Below are 21,301 nucleotides of genomic sequence, written 5' to 3'. Positions count from 1 at the left end.
GACGCTTTTTTTTTCTTACAGTTTTACAAGATGTTCCCTTTTAACTTTGTCGTGGAACGCTTTTTTTTTCAATTACATAAGATATTCTTCGCGGTTTATGCATTTTAGATAGTTAGGCTGTAAGCTTTCTTATTACTGTATTATGGCAATCGAACTGTTTTTTACGATGATCATGATAACAAGGTTCTTTAGATTTTGATTAGTTTGAAAGGAATAATGGTTCTAAAGAGAAGAAAGAAATATATTTTTCAAAGACTGTACAAAAGATAACACGATAAAAAAAAAGAATAAGGATAGATACAAATGGGTGAAGTTCTGGTAAGAGACTGATATATATTACAAATACAATTGCGTGTTCATAGAAGAAAAAGTAGGTTTTTATGTCAATCTGAAGCGTTTTTTTGTATGATCATTAAGGGGAACTTCTGATGTTGTAGCCACACCTAAAAGAAAGACGAAAATGATCACTATTCTTTATGTTATTTCACCATATTACATTGTAAAAGTCGAAATTAAATCCCAAAAATGATAGTTTTCTTAATGAAAAGAAAGTTAAAAAGTAACAAAGCAACTACAAATAAAAGAGAAAAAAAATGTAAAGGCGGTACTATTACTGGTTATTACTTCATTTGCATCGCTAATACATTAGATAAATATAAACAATTCAAAGGGTATTCTATTGTGATGGGGTAGTGCACTTATTCATAATCATATAGATATTAAATATTATATTGAAAGCTGTGAATATCATTGTTTGTACTTGTCTCCCTAATCTCCAGAACTAAACCCAATTTGAACAGTGTTGATCTGGTTTGTAAAAGTAAACTCGAAAGAGGAGAAGGACTTTTAGAGGCAAAAACTTTGACTTCACATGTCAGATATGCTTGTAATAATATGCCTTTAAGCGATCTACAAAGTTTTTTTTTTCTTGCAAATAGTCTATGATTATTTGGAGTATAAGCTTATTTGTATTAAAAATTAGATTTGATACATTTGGATCAATTAATTTTATTTTGTTTTCCAGGAAAGTGCTCCAATAATTTTAAGAAAAGTGCTCCAATAATTTTGAGAAAAGTGGATTATAGAACTTATTAATAATTATTTTGATTCAATTGTATGCATATTTTTTTTCCGTTAAATTTCCTATTATGAATAATGAAACCAAGTGCGGAATTGAATAATTTGTTTATTTAAAAAATCAGAAAAAAACTTTTTATTTATTTTTTTTTTTATTTTTTTCTATCAGGAACTAAAATAAACGTATGGAAAAATCAGCAAGTGAAGATCAACATGAGATATTTAAGGAAGATGTTAACATGATATCTCAAAGATCTTCCATAAATATAAATGAATTAAATGGTCTAACTTTGACGTCTTCACAGCCTATTGATCTGGAAAAGATTTCAACTGTCAAAACAGAAAAATATGATGTAGAAGTAGGCGGATTAGGGACTACTATAATGCCTCAGAAGACAAGTAAATACTTTTTTATCGTTTTTTTCTTTTTTAAAAGTAATCAGTCAGACTTATTTGTTTTCACTATTTGCTGTTTTTAGATGTTACTATTGCGAGTATTGTTGAAATGCCAAAGGATTCTTTTTATGATACTATTCCAGACGGTGGATATGGATGGTAACTATAATTTAATATAAATTACTCTAGATAGAAAAAATAAGAAGAAAAACTTATATATACACATTTATTTGATCTGCATAGGGTTATTGCGTTTATAGGGTTTCTTATTAACTTTGTTATGTTTGGCACAGCTTCTATTTGGGGTAAAAAAAATTTTTTTTTGTCATTCATTACAGCTCTTAAATTTTCTTTTGACTTCAATAGGTGTCTTTTCACATGCTTGGGCTACAACTATTCTTAAAGATAGGGCTACTACTGTTCAGCTTATGGGCGTTGGTACAACGCTTGTTGTTTGCTTAAATATCTTCACTCCTATAAGTCCTTTGTTAGCTCGTTTAGGTGCCCGTATTACAATGATGTTAGGAAGTATTTTAATGTCACTTGGTATTATTTTGGCTGGTTTCAGTACACAAATATGGCATTTATATTTAACACAGGGTGTTCTTTTTGGTATTGGAGCATCTTTAGTTTATATGTCTATTGTTGCTGTAATTCCTCAATGGTTTACTACAAGACGCGGTACTGCTATGGGTATTAGTTCTGCTGGTTCAGGATTTGGTGGATTGGCTTTGAGTCCAATGGTAAGCTCATTAGTTGAGAAATATGGTCTTCCTTGGACTCATCGCATTATAGGTTTGATGGCATTTGGTATTTGTGCGGTTGCATCAATGTTGATTCGTACCCGTCTGCCACCAGATCACAAGAAACAACCTATACGTTCGCCTATTAAACTTTCTATGTTAAAGGACTTCAACTTTGTTTTACTATTATGCGGTTTAGTTATATCTCTCACAGGCTATTTAGTTCCTCTTTTTTATTTGCCAAGTAAGCTTTTATTTTATTTTATTTTTTTTTCTAAGAATGCTTAATTTATTTATTTTATCTTTTTAGAATATTGTGCAACATATGGTATTAATGCAACAAATTCATCAGCTATTGTAGGTGTTGCATGTGCAATGAACGCCATTGGTCGTCTAATACTTGGCTATATTGCAGATCGTGTTGGACGTTTAAATATGTATGTAATCTCGTCTATTTTGTCTGGCCTTTTCTGTATGCTTATTTGGCCCTTTGCTAAAACATACGGCTCATTAATGGCATTTGCTGTTCTCTTTGGTTTTACATGTGGTATTTATTATGCTCTTGCTTCACCTATCACAGCCACTGTTGTTGGCATTGATAATATCTCTTCTGGTCTTTCTATTATGTTTGTTGCCAGTGCAATTGCTGGAACAGGCCCACCAATTGCTTCTGCTATTCAACAAGCTACTCCTAATGCAGGTTACATCGGCGTTCAAATGTTTGCTGGCGCTGTATATATTTTCGGTTCACTTCTTTGTGTAGCCTTAAAAGTTAAAATGACTGGCTCTTTATTTTCTGTGATGTAGAAGATAAGTGTTTTATACATGTTACTATATATTCCATTGTATATAAATTTTTATTTTATATCTTTTAATCTTTTTTTTTATTAATAAAGTTAATAAATATATTTTTTTAATATAAAATGTTGGTCCATGATCATTTATATTTTCTTTGATTTGATAAGCGAGAGGAGATTAGTCTAGTGAGAGGAGAAAGGGATCATACTTATAATTTTATATTTTCATGTCTAAATAATCAAACAGCATACGAAAATAATAATAATAAAAAAAGATTTGATACGCAAATTAGAAATTTAAATATCTATAACAATCAACAACAATCTCCATCAACTAATTCATTCCTACGTTTCAATATTTCTACCCGTAGTCTGGGTCATCCTGCTAGACCTCACCAGTAACCACTTGATTTAAAAGAGTCGCAACTACTAGCAGATTATTTCGACGAGAACCGTAGCAGTACATCATGCGCATTTTGTTTCAAATAGGGAGTAACTAGTTGCTATGGATCTTACTCTACCACGTCTGCATACTGCTTATATCGAACAAAACTTTTAATTCCATTACTCTCATAACTTTCCTTGATAAGGATGAAGTATCTACGATGAATGTCGAAATGTCCCTGGCCGTGCTTAATGATCTTGTCGACATAACTCCACTTTTCAATCTCAATGTCAATTTACATAAAGATTTTTCTTACATGCAACGAAAAATGACAGCACAAGATCGTGTTGTTGAACGACTCATGTATCTCTATGAGAGATTTGCAGCAGCTAAAAATGAACTCCAAGTCACTAAAAGCGGATTAGCTAAATTCCTAGAGAAAAATAACCGCCTTGAAGCCCAACAAATTGCCACTTCTCGCCAATCCGCACCAACCTTAACACAAACATACTAGTCAGTAGGCGTTTAAGGTTGTCTCACGATTACCTACACTATTCACCACTCGGCCTCAGGCACCCATTAGCAATACCACTACCACTAACATCCCATCAGTACAATGTAAACTTATCCAGGCTGCTGCTATCAAAGCTTTGCAACCACCTCCATATATGCGGGATTTCCAATACATATTTTTGCCAATCAAAGCTTATATACCATCAGCCAGTTCCAATCACACATTCGCAAACCTAATATCAACGATGGTCACACCCTAGATATCCATTCCTCTATTTGAAACATTGTTGCTTTACTATAATACACAAAGATTTTGCAGCTGAACTTAAAAATCAACAGATCGAAATTTCAAATTACTATAATGTATAATTTTGGCCCCCCTGTGATCCATAGGATCTTTAAGATCCTAAATATAACAATTATTTACAAGATAAACATACTGTCATGGATATTGAAAACTAATACGAATACATACAAAAAGCCCCACAAGTTAGTTATCTCCTCGTCATAAATGCAGTTACCCGTTATTTTTATGCACAAAAATAGATCTCAATACAGGATCCTCAAGATATTTTAAACATGAACGATGATAACTCTTCTAAGACTTCTAGCAGTCCTAACTCTACAGAAACATTTGCTTCTGTATTTCAAACTACTGACACTAACATTCATAACACTACTGAATAAGAATAGGGACCTATTTCTCCAAAACCACTAATAATGAGTCAAAGTTACATAACTTTATTCGATGCTACTGGACTTCCACAACAAGCCATAACATCCATTCTCGAGTCAACACATAACTCCATGATTTTATTGGTCAACAAAACTTGTCCCTAGTATTCATTTCAAAGCTCTTGGCGTTCTGAGTGCTAAGAATCTTATCTAGCATAATACAACAAAAGTTCATGTCACTATGCAAGTTGTCAAAAGGTATTGGTATCAATGCGATTGGTTTTTCCAAATTACTACCGATGCAACTATATAAGTTATCTTTAAATCTACAATCACTCAATATAAACAATTAGAATAAACTGGGAATATTTACTTACATGCAATTTTCGATGGATTCACCTACTTTTCAACAAAAGTAAAGCGATATATGAATCAAGTATCTTCCATACAAGAACGGTGCCACATATTGTAAGCCGAATTTATTCTATGTTGATTTTCACTTCCTATTAGTGCGTTTCTCGCATACTTACTACTATGTATTACTAACCTCAGATCAAGTCAATGACATAAAACCTACAAATACACTCTTTACCAAGATTCTTCCTAACTCATTCAATAGTATTATTTTATAAATATTAGCGCGATTTTCTTTGAAGAAATTTTCACCAGATTCTTCAATACAAGCATAGCAAGTTATTATTCATGCGTCACCAAACTATGTCCTTGATTCCAATTCTCTAGCTGCCTATGCATCCTGATCCTATTGAATGTAATTATCTTATACTATGGTGTTAAGGATATCTACCAACTGGAAAACTCAAACTCTGTTTATATCGACAACGCAAACTCACTAAGACTCATATCATACAATGCTTCTATATACACTCCAGTTTACATGTCCCTACAACTATTGTTGATCCTATTTCGTATATCCTTAATATGCTACCTTAATGACTTCTCGGCCCCACTTTCTAAACTATCATACTGGAAAGCTCATTGGGTCCTTCGTCAGCAAACCTTATAACTTGTAGATTTGATACAGCATTAGTATATCTTTCGAGCCTCAATCATTACTGCCAACATTATTTACAAATTCCCCTTTCATTTATTGGATTCAAAAACAATAGATATAATATACACACTTCTTTTTCCTTCCTTTTCTCTATTTACATATTTTTTCTCCAGCCTACAAGGTTTTTTTTTTTATTCTATGTATTGTAAACTAGTTTAGGTAAAATTTGATATATATAATACTTGCAACTCATTTGAACTTTCATTATCGACTAGCAAAATTCAATTTTTTTAATATATACATAAGTATATGCACGAAATACAATGTTATATTAGTAGCCTTTATATACACCTATATATATGTGTATATATTTGTATTTCCTACTACAATATAGGATGATAATAATTGACTTCATAATTATACCTTTACGTAAATAAATCATACATTGATATTAAAATGTATACTCAGAAAAATAAATATTGATAACTAAATTTCATTAAAACAAATACATTAAAGTAGCAAAGCACTCACTTTGAAACAGTTACCTAAATTAAAAAGAAAAACAATTGGCTTCTAAAACTAAGTATAAAAATGTAAATAACGCCGATTAATTAGTTACACAATATGAAAGTCTAATATTATTTAAAACAAATAAAAGTGTGCACTTTCCTTTTTTTTTTTTGTTTTCTTTTTTTTTTTGTTAAATTGAATCAGTATGCATGATAGTACTGCTGATTCTTCTGTAGTAATTGGGGACATACCAATCACTACTACAGAACGTACTCGATTGTTGAATACAACAGCAACATCCTATAGTACTCGTCAAGAGATACGTAAAGAAACTTCTTCTACTAGTCAAACTGTAATTACCATGGGCAGCTCTACTCTAGAAAATGGTTATCATCGTATTTTAAATAAAAATACTAATCTTGCAACAGCAAACCAAATTCATAGTATTATATTGAAGGGACATCCTACTATTCCTGCGAACCAGTTGACAGAAAAAATTCAGGATATTCTTGTGTTTAGTGAAATTAAAAGGAAACAACAAGAAAGGGCTATGGAAGAGGAGCAAAATAAGAAAAAAAAGGAAAAACAAATCGCTGTATCTTCAAGTAGCAGTAGTAGTAGCAGTAGTAGTAGTAGTGATAGTGATAGTGATAATGAAACAGACTGTAAACGACTTGCTCTAAAAAAAAAGCTCAGTGAATGGTCCATTGATGGCAGTAGTAAATCATCTACTCGTTTAAGAAAACGCGATTTTGCAGTGGATGCAATTAAGTTTGCTACAGACAAATGGAAAGAAAAGCATGGCTGGGCAACAAGTAGCTCTACTACAAATTTATCCAGTCACAATAACGAAACAACGACTACAACGATCACAACTACTACTACAACAAAGTTGGAAGGCAACAATAATCATCAAAACGGAACAACAGTTGTACAACAACAACAACAACAACAAAAGAGTCAAGAAAAGTTCACTTCTTCTCCTGCTGAAAGTGTTTTTGAAGTCGCCAAAAATGCATCTGTTTGTGCAGTTTTAGCTTTGTTACACGAACGACGACAGTCATCTGGTCATTCTACAGAGACGGATTTATCTTTGCAGACTTTAGCTTTGTCAACACTTGATTTAGGTTTGAAGTTACAGGATACTTCCGTTTCTCATGTCATATTATGTGAAATGTTAACCAACAAATGGATAAATGGAAAATCAGGTACATAACATGCATATTCTTTTTTTTTTTCAACGTATATTATTTAATCAACCTAAAACACACATACACATATATATATAAATACATATATAATATAAAGCATTGGACTGGGCTATTGAGAATAATAATCAAATAATATTGAATGATGCTAGAGTTCAGCTAGTAATCGAGGTATGTAATCAGGTTAATTTTGTAAAGACAACATTATGTATAACATTTTTTTTTGTATTTTAATTTAAAAAGGAACTTTGGGAATCATGCCCTAACTGGCGTCAAGATTCAAGTCATCCTAGTCATGTTTGGGTTCATAATGATAGGATTAATAGCCAAAATAAAGAGGAAACACCAAAGTATTTTATTTGGTTGGCTCTTTCTAGAATTCTCGCAAATTATTTGGCACGTTGGCCTAGTGCAAAATATCAAAGTTTGATTTCCTTGTTCTCCTTTTTAATATATCTGGGTCTTCATATAAGCACAGTTATGAATCAAGAGTATATTTCAGATATCATACTACCTTATGAATTTGCTTACTATACCTTTGTTGTTTCAGACTTTCTTTTATTTGTTTTTAATCTATTAACTCAGCCACGTATATACCTTAAAAAGGTATCCTTTTACATTTCTCTAGTTGTTATTTCTCTATTAGTATCTTCTTTATCAATTAGAGTTTGGACTTTGTATGCTGTGGATAATATTGAAGAAGAATTCCATCTTCTTAATATCTCATATACACTCTTGATCTTGGCTACACCCCTTATGTTTTTCCGTACTGTTTCTCCAATCAGTGAGCTTTTCTGGAGTACAGCCAAGGCAACTTATATTATACGTGAATGTTTCATAAATAGTATTTGGGTATTTATTCTCGGTACGATCACCATTCTCGGTTTCTGGGCTGCACTTGGAGCTTTGCAATACAATGATGTTAGCCCCCTGGCAATGCTACGTTTATTAATATTAGGTGCATTACAGTATGTATTTTTATTTATTTATTTATTTATTTTTTGTAGACCGTCAATATAATACTCATACTTTTTTTTTTCTTTTATCATAGTACCCCTGAGATCGGTGACACGTTGCACTATCAACCAGATGTAGCAGCTTTCTTGCTTTCTATATATCTCTTTTTGACCGTAGTTTTCTTGGGATCACTTTTGACCGCTTCATTTTTAAGTACAATGATAGATGTAAATAGCCGTTTGGAAATTATCGAAAAAGAATGGATTATCAATCGTTCTCTGAGAGTCAAGCCTGCTTTGAATGCATTTATTCCAAGTATCTTGATTGATTTAATATTCACTTTTACCAAATATATAGCACGAGTTATATTTAAATGTCAGACTCCTATCATTTGGCTTGAAAAGATGCATCAAATATGTTGGTATATTATTTATTCACCTATCATACTGTTGCTTGGGTTTTATGAGCTTTTATTCAGAAGAAAATCTACTGTTTCAACTTTTTAAGGAAGACACTATTCTTATTTAAAACTTCCTTTCTCTACTTGTATATCTTATATTTTTCCATGGAATAAATGAAATGAAATATAAAATGCTTTCAAACACTTTATTAATTACATATTATATCTCTATACAATAATCATATCAAACTATCTTGAAAATAGTTAAGGACAAACATTCATTGAACCCTTCTATATTATTGTTCATTATAAATTCTACTAGAACGGGTAAATTCTGTTTTGTATTATATATCTCTCATATTTAGATTTAGATGCTTCTATATATCATTTTTAAAATCTTTACTTGATGAATAAAAAAAACAAAACAAAACAAAAAAGAAAAAAAAAGAAAAAAACAGAATTTATATTCAACATAAATTGTCTTCATGCTTTTATTTTATTTTATAAAATATATTTATTGGTTATACATGAATTGTTATAAATTTTTCTGCATTGTTACAAACGGATTTGCAGCCAAGACTCGTACCAGAGGAGGGCTACGAATAGGATCTGCAGAAACAATAACTTTAATAAAATCGAAGGGACGTATTGATTGTCGACACTCATTAGGAAAAAGACATTCTTTTTGAGTTGAACAGGCATCTTCACCCTTAACAGCACGAATTGATGTTGATTTTCTATGTGTTTTTATTTTTACATTGTGTTCGGAAACGGATGTAGTATTAGAGGATTTATTAGATAATCGTTTTGAAATAGATTCTGTTTCGTCTTCTATACTATTCTCTTTCAATAAATAGTTTCCCTCAGATACACTAGAATGATCAATTAGTTGATCATTAAATTCTTCTTCAATATTAGATATAGCTGCTCCTTCTATATTAGCATTTACAGTCGCCTTTCCTTGAATCCAAATTAAATGTAATACATTCTCTGAGGGGCTATATGATTCAGATCTTAAAGGCAGATTAATAGTGTGAATTCTTCTTTCAAGACACAAACCAGGGAGAATAACATCAAAAGAGCCTTCTTGGACGTCAACGATAATAGCATCTAAAATTCGACTAGTAGGAATACGTGTATTATTAGTTAAATAATAAGATAAAAATACAAGCTGAATCTGCTCACAGGCATTGCTGATAGCTCGATTTTTTACATTGCAACGAAAGGCTATCTTTTGAATAGTTTCTGATTCCATAGAAAAATAGGTCTCATTTTTCAGACAAGCGTCAAGTTGACGATGAACGATAACATCAGCATAACACTTGGTAGGAGAAGTAAAATGTGTATATAGCGGTGTATTTGTTGAATAATGATAATATTTGCTAATGTCAAAAGCACCAGTACAAAAGTATTTTTTTTGATTCATAGTTTTCATAACTAAATTAGTTATTACATTTTTTGCATCTTCATCTTTAATAGCATTGATTGATTTTTGTAAACTTTTAGGACTCTCTGTTTGAATTTCATAACCGAGACTGTTTAAATATTGTTCTAAATCTTGTATCTTTCTTTTACTTGGCTTTGCTTGAGATTGAAGTAATGCGTGATCAGGGAAATGGCTACCTATCTTTTGTGCAACAAGTGTGTTGGCTAATACTTGGAATTCTTGTAAAATAATACGAGAATCCAAATATCTTTTTGGTAAAATAACGGTATGATTTTCATGGAATTGTATGTCAATCTGAGGAAATGTAATATACAATGCTTCTCGATGCTCAATAAGTTGCCTTGAAATTTTGTACAATGTTAAGACATCTTCATTTAACTCTTTATATTTATCATCTTCATTGTTGAGTATATTTTGCAAGTCTTTAGTTGTTAAAACTATGTCCGAACTGTGTAAAAAAAAAAAAAAAAAAAATAAGGTTTATTTTTCTCATGTAAGAATTATGTCTGAAAAAAAAAGAAAAAAGGATGAAACTTACTTTATAACGGTTTTACCATACCAAGTATGCATTATATCACCCATATCATTCATAGTCCAAATGACAGAAAAGGCAACCCGATCTTTGCTCTCAATAAAGCTTGTATTTTCCTTCAATTCTTTTGGCCAAAGGGGCACCTTCTCTAAGATTGTATGATACACATCTACATATCTATATTGTGCTTCTTTATCCAAAGCCGAATTAAAGTCAACAAAAGCAGTAATATCAGACACATGTAATCCTATTTCAAATTCTTTTCCATCATTCATAGAATGAATAGAAAGCGCATTCTCTAAGAAATCTCCTTCTTCATCCATAACTGTGATACATCTATATTGACGCATGTCACGACGTGATCCATTTTGAATCTCTACTTCAATCATCTTTTCATCTAAGGTCTTGACATTTATTGTCTGATTTAATAACAATTCCGAATATGCTTGTGCAGCAAGGTTATTATCTGCTAAAATTGCTTTGATTTGTACAGTCACATCTTGTACGTGCCCTAACTCACCCTCCAGAACACCAAAGGGATGTAAAGAAGTGATAGGCCATCTTTTTATTGATCCCTAAAGTTTTACCAGATTATACGTTATACATACATACATATATATATATATATATAATACTATTGTTGTTGTTGTTGTTGTTGTTTTTTTCAACTAATTTACTTACTAAAAAGAGTTTATTTTCAAATAATTCACTGTTCTCAATAAAACCAGGAGGCGCTTGTTCTACGGGAATAGCTATCAAAGGTACTCTTTTATCGGTTGGCTTAAACCAAATGATACGTGGTACAGAACTATCACGATGCTGTTGTTGCGAGTCATCGTTTACACCTTTTATCCGTTTATTACTTGGACGAGTCAACCCTAATGTTCTTTATATTTGAAAAGAAAAACACATGCATACACACACATACATTAAAAAAAAAACAATATAAACAAAATAAAATAAGATAATTTACCCAGAAAATACTTGGTTTTGTGTGCGTTCCAAGATAGCAACGATGACACCACAAAACCTTGGTGTAACCAAGTCCACATCTTCCTCACCACCAAATATGATTTCCTTCTCATCTTCTTCATCAGGGGTTCTTATGATAGGATTTCCATTGTTTCTTGCTACTTTTGCCTCTTCTTTTTCATGTTTTTCCATCATGACTTGCTCTGTATCGATCAATTTAACTGCTACTAAATCTCCATCTAGTGCACGATTACGATCTCTTGAACCACAAATATAAATATCAGAGTTGATTTCTTCACAAAAGACGTAGGCATCTGACCGATTTCTTTTATTTACACGAAGTAAACCACTTACCAGCTGATTTGATTTTAAATATGGCAAAGCGGAAGAAAATGGAAGATGGGATACAAATAAGGGTTTACGTTGATTTCCATTGTCAGAGACGCCTATAGAGCCTGTTGATAGTCTATGCTTATTCATCATACTCACCATTGAATGAGGTCTTGATGAAGAAGGTGAGACGATGATTGTAGGTTGACAGCTTGATCTCCAATCACGACTACTTCGTTTGTTAAATTCTGATCTAGATAAACGTCTTGTGATATATTCTTCTTGTTGGAAAGAATTTGATGATGTGTATTGAAAGGACATTTTTTTGTTAGTCAAATTATTGAATAAAGGTCGATGATTAGTATTATTAAAATCCCTAACAGAATCAGAATGTTGAGAGTAGTTATTATAATACTGTTTAATAGGTGTGTTTGGTTCAGATAGACGCCTACTTTGCTTATCTCTTGTCGTGTGGAAAAAGTATGTACTAGAAGTGCTGTTATTAAAACGAGAAGTATGATTACTTTGTCCATTTAATTTTGCTTCTGTCTCTGCCAGTACATCAGCCCGAGACAAATGATTTGAATCCTCTTCTTCTATATCCTCACATGGTTTTGATAAAAAAGGAAAATTATTGAAATGTGCTACTGAAGTAGTTTGTCTTCTTGAGAACGATAAAGAGGAAGATGAACCTCGTTGTTGTTTTATTTGTGAATAATCGTCTTCTAGATTACTCTTTTTCTGATTATTCTTATTTCCTTCATTTACTATCTGTAGCCCACTATTACGACCTTGTTGTTGTATTACTGTTTTATTAAGCCATTTATTACCACGCGGATTTAACTCAATAGTTTTTCGTTTATCTAACCATTCAATGTCTCTTTTCTTGTAATAATTCTAAAATTATTACTTGGTGTTTTTTTATGCAAAAGAAAAAAAAAGATTTAAAAATTTACCTCTGACTCAAACAGTCCACGCGTAGATTCAGGAGCAGTTTGTCCTTCAAATTCCAAATTATGATTCATTTTATTTTAAATATCTTTGATACAAAATATGAATAACGAACGGAATGAATTTATTGATTATTCTTTAACCCTTTTAATTTTTATTTATTATAAAAAAAAAGAAGAAAAAGATAAAAAGAAAAAAAAAAGGAAAAGGAAAAGCAAGAAATAAAATAAGATAAACATATAAACAAAAAAAAAGGGGGAGAGAGAGCCAATTAATGTATATAAGCAGTATATATGTATGTATACACATATAAACAAATAATAATAATAATAAAAAGGAGAAAAAAAAAGGCGGTAAAAAAAAGGGGGGGTGAAAAGGAGAAAATAACGTTATCTTTAGCAGTAGAGAAACGTTAACTAATAAGAAATATAATGACACATTTCAATAATGCTTTTATATTGTAAAATCATCATACTCTGAAGGTTTTTGTACCCAAGTGTCAAAGACTTGATCTAAAAGACAATATTTTGCTTTTTGATATTCTCCTGAATGATTCATTTTCCAATTTAAATAACTTATATTTGGTATATCATTTTCAATCTCACTTAACTTTTGGTATAAGCCTCTTTTGCAGATAGAAGGTCTTGTTTTGGAATTTAAAGGCTTATTCTTTGGGGCACCTTGTTTACTACCATTCACGAATACTTCAGATTTTGGCATTCCAATTACCCAAGATATAGCAGTCCCACAAGGGATCACTGCTTTATATTTTCCAGTGGATTCCAAATTCAATTTTGATGCTTCATATTGAATTTCAGTTGAGAAAATAGCCGGCTTATTTAATCTATAAGGTACAGGCAAACCTTATTCATAAAAAGAAGTTAAACAAATAATCTATAATATAATTGTTCTTTTTTTGTACCTTTAATATCTTTAATTCTTTTGAATAATGCTCTTTCTAAAGCGTCTTTATCAAACATATCACCAACAATGATCGAGCTTAAATAAATAGGATCATAGAACTTTGAAAGTAGTGCAGATTGTAAACCTAAAACATTCCATCTTGCCAACTTGTCACTATAAAAAATGTAAGAAAAAAGAAAAAATTAAAGTGAAAATCGCCAACACATACCTACAAGACATACAAAGAGTAGGTTCAGAATCAAGTCGACCTTAATAAAAATAAATAAATAAATAAATAAATAGTAGTTAAATATTTAGACGTGAATTCCATGCTCACCTGGCTTTGTTCGTAAGATCCCAAGTTGATTAAAGCCAAATCTGCCTCTTTGAAATTGCTCCTTTTCATTTATTTCAGATGTTTTCAATCTCTTCTTATTTTTATAAATATTCTCTATTAAGAAGGGATAGTCTTCTACTGTCGTTCTCTTTCGCTTTTTTCCAGCTTCAAATAATTCAAAGGATTCTGTCGTTTGTAAACTAGCTAAAGCATTCATTGAAGCATCTCCACCTAGATAAGTATATATTAATATAAAGTATATTAAATAAAATGATAGAATTTACATGGTGATTGACTAATGTACATGTGAAAGGAATAATCAGAGTGTTGAACTAAAGTATTATTTTTTAAAATAAAAGGTCCTGAGCCATTTTGTTGTTGTTTGATTTGATCAAGCAAATATCTAAACGTGCACGTATTAAAACTAAAAAAAAATTCTGCTTTGTTTATTTGTATCCATACTTTATAAATCCTCTACGAGCAATAATCTCTGCATGACTATCATTTAGTATATCTCCTGTCTTACAAAGTTTACTGAATGGCAAACATTTTAGGCCCGTCCTGCATATATTAAGTTATTTTTTTTTCCTTTCATTTCTCTCCTTTTTTTTTGTTTACCCTAAAGATATTACTTGAATTGAATAGTCATCTTTATTTGCTATATTCAAAATATATTAATTTATATGCTTTTTTTTTTTTTTTTTGCTATTAAAAAAAGTATTACAACAACGAATCATAACAATTGACGCTAAAACTGTCCATTCTGCTTTTTCCTCATGTACAAGAGGTTTCCCTTGCTTTGTTAGTTCTTTATATTTTTTAAGGTAGCTTTGACAATTTCAGATTCGACATTTGGAATAGAATTCCACATTTTTACTTTGTCAAAATGAGAAAAACCGTCAAATCAATCTAGCGGATAATTTGTATTTTTTTTTTTTTTTTTTTTTTTTTTTTTTTTGTAGCAGCGCATTCTAAATTTTTTTTTTTTTTTTTTTTTTTTTTTACTGTACATCATGTATCAGGATATACTATAAACTAGAGTATAGATAAATAAGCATATGTTGGGAATTACACTGTCTTAAACGGATCAAGTCAGCTCCATAAAACATAATTATGTTCCCTTCTATTTCTCATGAATAAGAGTATATGTCATTATGTCTATATAGCATGTATAATTTTAGTTTGCAACATGTCATAGATATGTTTGAATATTATTTTAATAAAATCTCTTTCTGTAACTGTACTAATGAGGATATACATATATACTCTAATGCAATGAGAGATATGAACCATCTGATATGCAACTAGATGTATAGTATCAGTTATCTATAACTTGTCCATTATTCAATAGGATGAAAAGATATGAATTTTGATATATTACAGAATAGCTTTACTTTTTAATATTTCTTCTTCATAATGTAAGTACAGATAGGAATAATCACGCATCTGGATCAAGTAAAATGAAAAAAAAAGTATATGTAATCAGAGAGTATCGTACAATCAAGTTTATTTAAAATTATGTGATTAAATGCATCAGCATTATTTATAAGAATACAAGATATAGTTATATAAACGAACATAAAATCTAAATGTGTTTTGAGAAATGCATCATGTTAAAGAATAAATTTGGGCATTATCAGCTAACACTACAAGTTTTATTTATATATAACTAAAAAAAAAAAGCAGAAAAATATAGCAAGCAAGGCAGCAAGTATTTTATGCAATTATACCTTAGTTAATAGAGACGATAATAGCACTTGATAAAAGATTGATGAAGATACTCATCTTTTGTTAAACGATAGTATTAGATTATATAAATGAAAAAAAAAAAAAAAAAAAAAAAAAAGAAAAATTTTAGAATGCGCTAACTAAAGCTAATCATGATACGCTACCAGAAAATAAAAATAAAAAACATCCGTCAAAATACTTCCAACTCATGGGAATGAAAAGGGGAAATTATCCTTTATTTTTATAGTAATGATGAGGGGTAGAATAGGAGGATTAAGAAAGTCAACGCACATATAATAAAATTTTCGGAACTATTTTACACAACAAAAATTATAAATATAACAACATATTATTTTTATTAGAAAAAAAAAGTAATTTTAATATGCATTCACGCATTTTTTTGTACGATATTATAGATTTATGTATAAATACATAGTGACTAAATTATATAAAAAAAATATATATTTTTTTTTCAATATTCCTTATCTTTTTCTTCTTCTGCTTATATATATACATTTATTTATATACATATATATATTAATATACATATTTATATACATATTTATCTATCTACAATGGCTTATCCCACTCTATTTCTTTCTAAAATTATCCCTCAAATGTCAGAACTTGTAATACAAATGGTACCAAAAATATGGTCGGGTAATACAGTGCAATTATCAACTAGTTATTCAAATGCATTTCGATTCTACTGTCAAAATATATTTAAAACTACTCAAATTTCTAACTCATGTATTCTCGTCGCTTTATTCTACATATATCGATTACGATATACTTATCCTTCTATACAAGCATCTATGGGGTCTGAAGTGAGACTATTTACAACAGCACTTATTTTATCAAATAAGTATTTAGATGATAATACATTTACAAATAAGGTATAAAGATAGAATAATGAGTTCATATTTCTTATCTTAATATATTATTAATAGACTTGGTCTGAAGTATCTGGTATATCTTTAAAAGAATTAAATATTATGGAAATAGAATTTTTAACTGCTTTACAGTATAAAATTTGTGTTCACCACAATCAGTTTGCTTCATGGGCAATACAATGTCAACAGTGGATGGCTCAATTCGTAATAACTTCACTACAATCGCTGCAACTGCAATCGCCAATTTTAGATTCAGTAACATCTCCAAATACGCCGATATGCACTACTAGAATGATGAGACAAACTAATAATAATAATAATAAACGTTCCGCTGATCATTTTTCAATAGAGAATAATATAACTATTTCAATAAAAAAAAGGCCGATACTTCCTCTTACTAATAAATATCAGCAGCAACAAACAATGGCCATGTGGAATCCTATATTTAGTCGGTCTTCTTCTTTAAATCATCCTGCTGCAGCTACAGTGGCGACTGCTGCTGCTGCATCTGCCATGAATGTAAACTATTCAAGTTTCATTCCTAGGGTTTAGATGATATAATACATTTATAATATATACCCCTTTTACCTTTAAATTCTGTAGATCCTTTACATATCAATTACACATTCGTTTTTTTTTGTTTTGTTTTGTTCTGTGTGTGTGTGTGTGTGTGTTTTATTTGTTTATATAATTAATATAGAGTATTTACTAGAATGGCTTTTTTTTCTTTTTACCATTGGTATATTATATGCAATTGGCCATCTTTTTATTACTATTACTATTACTATTATAAATGTATTTTTTTTGTATATCTTTAATCCCTTTTTATTCTCTATATATACATATATATATATTTATATATTTAAATACATGTATAGTTTATCCCTTAAATAAGCATTTAATGTTACCAGATTTAATCAAGAAGTAATAAATGAAACCCTTTGATACATAGATACTCTATTTATGAAAAAAATATAAACGATGCCTCTAAAACATATTAAATTTTTTTTTTTTTTTATGAAATGCAAAGACCCATATCCTAATTAACAGATTTATTAAATCTTTCTCTTTTGTACATATTATATATAAATGCTGTAATAATGTGCATAATATTTTATTTATAACGTTATATGATGTAGAGAATCGTATTCATGAATTTAGTATTATATCGAATTACACATAGACGTATCATTCATGTTTAACAGCAATAAATTAGATAGCTTGCGTAAAAGTAAAGAACTAAAATATGGATACTAATTATTCAAGTTATTAATATAGCACTATTTCATAATTATTTTAAGATTAAGCTTTTTTTTTTTTTTTTAATGCAGTTGAGTATAGCAAAGCAGTTTTTATCGCTGAGTAAATTCTACAAACTACAAATAAAGAAAAAAAAAGAAGCTACAGTTCAATGACAGGTATCAAAGGCTTTCATTATGATCTATATAACGTATTCCTTTATGCAATAATATATAGAATTAACAAAGTAGAATTCATATTAGTCTGATAATAATAGCGCAACAACAACTAAAAGGCTTAGTGCTAGAGTTATATTGTAAAAAATTTAACGACATATCTATTTTGATGAATAGTTGCTATGATTTTCATTGAAGTTACATTTAAGCATTTTTAATATGTTCATCTTTTCAAGAAGTTCTTTTCTTTGAAGAATTTACACTTATCCCTATAAACTGATTTGAATTGAGCATAAAATAAGATATTAAAGATTAATTTTTGGTTTCTGTTTCTTTGATCTACCGATTATTGCTTAAAATAGGTTCATATGTTTTCTCACTGAAGGAATACATAGGACAGATAAACAAACGTAATAATCGTTTTCAATTGATTATGCAAATTGCAGCCAAGAACTATTTAAAACGAAGATTAAAGATGTTTATCACTAGTTCTCATAAAACAGTACAGAATGACAGTAATGTTATTTTAATAGATATAATAGAAAAAAAAAGCCTTTCTTGTAAAACTTCTACCTTTGCTACAAAGTCATTATTTCGTAATTAGTCCCATTTCTTTTGAGCAGTATTTCATTAATGGCTACATCAATATATGTAGTCGTCTTTTTTAAGCTTGCTGAATACTCTAGTAACTGCTGACTTGAGTATGATTAATAAGCCTTTCCAGACAATATTTATTATTTTTATTTTTTTGTTTCTCTTTTTATTGTCAAATGTAAGGCTAGATTGACTATTACACAATCTCCTTTGGATAATATTATCAAAGTACATATTAGTCCTAGCTAATGATATCACGTATATTTGATGAAGAACGGAAGCTTTTGCTTAAAAATAAAATAAAATATTATTCACTCGTTATGCAATAAATGATCACTAGATACTTCTTGCTATAAGTATAGATTACTTTCTTTTTTTTTTAAGATGTATCGTTTATAGTTTCTATCCAAAACTTGAGACTAAATTTAAGTATATTTCATTATATTGCTAATAGAAAGCTGATGCTTCTATAGTAATTGTACAGGCAGAAAACTATCTTTTTTAAAAGTAATTTATCGGAGTCATCGTTAAAATAGCTGTTAAGCAAAAGAGCACCCTTGACTAGGGACCTATTAGGACAAACTTCTTCTCTATCTTATTTTATTTAATCGTTAAATGATACACATCATTTTACAGTTTACTTTGAATAATGTTGTCTTAACTGAATAGGTTACAACAAGGTGTTTTTTTTGGCATGATTAAGTGATGACTTGTGCTTTGAATGTTCTAAAGTGATTACTATCATATATATATATATATATATATATATATAAGGCTTAATAAATGCTTCATATATACGTATTATGGTAAGTTTTGGTCTATTTCTTATGTAAAGCGGCTCTCTAGACTTCTAATGTTCTAGAGCTCTCCTTTAGATAATTCCTACTTGAATAAAATAAAATAAAATATCAAACTCTGTACTGTTTTATATGCTTATTCATGTAAACAATACCAAGTGTTACACGTTCTAATTATAAATACAAAGGTTCCATGTCTTCTTTCTATTATTAGGTTGTTTTATTATTGTTATAAGTTTACGACGTAACAAGTGCCTTGAAGTTTTAGTTAAGCATAGAAACACATGCTTAAAAATAAGTTATTCTGTAGAGAATATAATTACCTAGAAGATATGTACACTATTTCCGGAAATTATTCGTTCATAAAAAATAAAAATTTCGTTCACAAAAAAATTAAAAAATAGTTCACAAAAAGATTTTAAAATTCATTCGTTTTTAATGAACGAAATAAGCGAAATATTAAACTGGCTTTCGATTCAAGCAATCATTAAACTTATCAACAGAGTAGCGGCAGAAACCTTGAAGGTCACTGAGCAAAATATTGTTGCATGAATCTCGGATTCTTGATGTCATTGTCTCTTCCTCCAATAACCTTTCTCGCTTAAGTTTACTTTTGACTACTGACCAAAATTGTTCAATAGGGTTCAATTCAGGTGAGTAAGAAGGAAGATATATGCAACGATATCCACGACCTTCAATATACTTCTGTATATCTTCGTGTTTATGAATGGGGGCGTTATCCATTACCAGATAATAGTCCTTAAATTTTGGATGTAAATCCATGACATCCAAACAGCTAGCAATGAAGTTAAAATAATGACCAGTAACTGTGCCCCCTTTCGTTGCTTGTTTAGGAACAGGTTTACTTCCCTCTGCTTTTCTTTTTTTATTTGGAGCCTGAATTTTTGGTCGTCTTACTCTAATATTAATTACGCCATGTGCACATATGGCTCCTAGTATAGTTGTTGTTTTTGCCCTAGTTTTAGGTACAACAACTACAGCCCTTTTTCCTTTTCTAGACCAAGCTACTGATCTCTTCATGTTAATATGAAACGCAGCTTCATCTATGAAAACGCAATTGCTGAAATAATCCATATCAGTTTCAAGTATCTTTTTCACCCAGTGGCACCGCTCCTCAATTTTTTCAGGACTATTTCTTTCTATTGAGTGGAAATGAGCTCGTTTAAGGGTGATATTGCATTTCTTGGTTACAAAGTTATGAACTGCTGATTTTTTTATTTCAATACCGGGGAATTGACTAGTGAGACCTTCTATCATTTCTTCCAATGTAGAAGATGACTTTTCGTCAATGAAATTGATCAGAAACTGTTTATGTTTCTCTGTAAGAATAGGAGGTCTACCAGCTTTTCTACCACTTCCAGTTTGTCTCAGACTCATTTCTTCATCCCCAGCAAGCTCTGCTTTCTTTTTCCAAGTTTGTGCCGTACTTTGAGGCACTTTTATTTCCTCAGCAGCGGCACGTACACTCATCCCTTTCTCATAAATAAGGTAAAAAAAGTAGTTTTTGACTTCAGGCTTATAAGTTCGATATGTTCTTTTATTTTCATTGTTATCTTTTTTTTCTTCGTCCTTCGTAACCACTTGTTCAATCTTGGCAGGTTTTTCAGGTGGCTTCAAGTCCAAGTACGTGTTGTAATTAGTAACATCCTCAAGAGGATATTCTAATTCATCAACTTCCATCTCAAGAACTGCAACTGGTTCGCCTTCT

The 21,301-nt window shown here is 30.3% G+C and overlaps 6 protein-coding genes across 6 annotated transcripts; 4 read left to right on the top strand and 2 right to left on the bottom strand.

The window, feature by feature from the left end:
* Positions 1-1,316: 1,316 nt before the first annotated feature.
* Positions 1,317-3,023, top strand: BX663DRAFT_436608 (major facilitator superfamily domain-containing protein; the record flags this gene model as incomplete). The annotated part of the gene is made up of 5 exons (XM_051523191.1): positions 1,317-1,476; positions 1,557-1,632; positions 1,717-1,778; positions 1,840-2,460; positions 2,527-3,023. 5 exons carry the CDS (start codon positions 1,317-1,319, stop codon positions 3,021-3,023), a joined length of 1,416 nt encoding a protein of 471 aa, XP_051381811.1.
* Positions 3,024-5,381: 2,358 nt separating this feature from the next.
* On the top strand, positions 5,382-5,537 carry BX663DRAFT_436744 (uncharacterized protein; the record flags this gene model as incomplete). Its single annotated transcript, XM_051523203.1, has 1 exon — positions 5,382-5,537. A coding segment is annotated over one exon (156 nt), but the record flags the coding sequence as incomplete, so codon positions are not given.
* A 750-nt stretch (positions 5,538-6,287) lies between these two features.
* BX663DRAFT_512535 (uncharacterized protein) lies at positions 6,288-8,939 on the top strand. Its single transcript, XM_051528021.1, has 4 exons — positions 6,288-7,316; positions 7,417-7,487; positions 7,560-8,284; positions 8,368-8,939. The coding sequence occupies exons 1-4, from the start codon at positions 6,314-6,316 to the stop codon at positions 8,777-8,779; spliced, it is 2,211 nt and encodes a 736-aa protein (XP_051381809.1). The 5' UTR covers positions 6,288-6,313; the 3' UTR covers positions 8,780-8,939.
* Positions 8,940-9,133: 194 nt separating this feature from the next.
* BX663DRAFT_512534 (uncharacterized protein) lies at positions 9,134-13,069 on the bottom strand. Its single transcript, XM_051528020.1, has 5 exons — positions 12,911-13,069; positions 11,626-12,839; positions 11,334-11,538; positions 10,659-11,227; positions 9,134-10,568 (listed from the first exon to the last, which is right to left on the bottom strand). Exons 1-5 carry the CDS (start codon positions 12,977-12,979, stop codon positions 9,209-9,211), a joined length of 3,417 nt encoding a protein of 1,138 aa, XP_051381808.1. The 5' UTR covers positions 12,980-13,069; the 3' UTR covers positions 9,134-9,208.
* An 81-nt stretch (positions 13,070-13,150) lies between these two features.
* On the bottom strand, positions 13,151-14,785 carry BX663DRAFT_512531 (adenosine deaminase/editase). The gene is made up of 6 exons (XM_051528019.1): positions 14,608-14,785; positions 14,430-14,548; positions 14,146-14,376; positions 14,038-14,077; positions 13,828-13,982; positions 13,151-13,768 (listed from the first exon to the last, which is right to left on the bottom strand). The coding sequence occupies exons 2-6, from the start codon at positions 14,449-14,451 to the stop codon at positions 13,359-13,361; spliced, it is 858 nt and encodes a 285-aa protein (XP_051381807.1). The 5' UTR covers positions 14,452-14,548; positions 14,608-14,785; the 3' UTR covers positions 13,151-13,358.
* Positions 14,786-16,409: 1,624 nt separating this feature from the next.
* On the top strand, positions 16,410-17,428 carry BX663DRAFT_456033 (cyclin-domain-containing protein). Its single transcript, XM_051523852.1, has 2 exons — positions 16,410-16,769; positions 16,824-17,428. Exons 1-2 carry the CDS (start codon positions 16,449-16,451, stop codon positions 17,316-17,318), a joined length of 816 nt encoding a protein of 271 aa, XP_051381806.1. The 5' UTR covers positions 16,410-16,448; the 3' UTR covers positions 17,319-17,428.
* The last annotated feature ends 3,873 nt before the right edge of the window (positions 17,429-21,301 follow it).

This window comes from Cokeromyces recurvatus (genome assembly GCF_025118155.1).
Source record: "Cokeromyces recurvatus strain NRRL 2243 chromosome Unknown BX663scaffold_16, whole genome shotgun sequence".
Taxonomy (NCBI): domain Eukaryota; kingdom Fungi; phylum Mucoromycota; class Mucoromycetes; order Mucorales; family Mucoraceae; genus Cokeromyces; species Cokeromyces recurvatus.
Note: the sequence above shows the minus strand (reverse complement) of the source record. Positions and strands in the feature narration are given on the sequence as shown.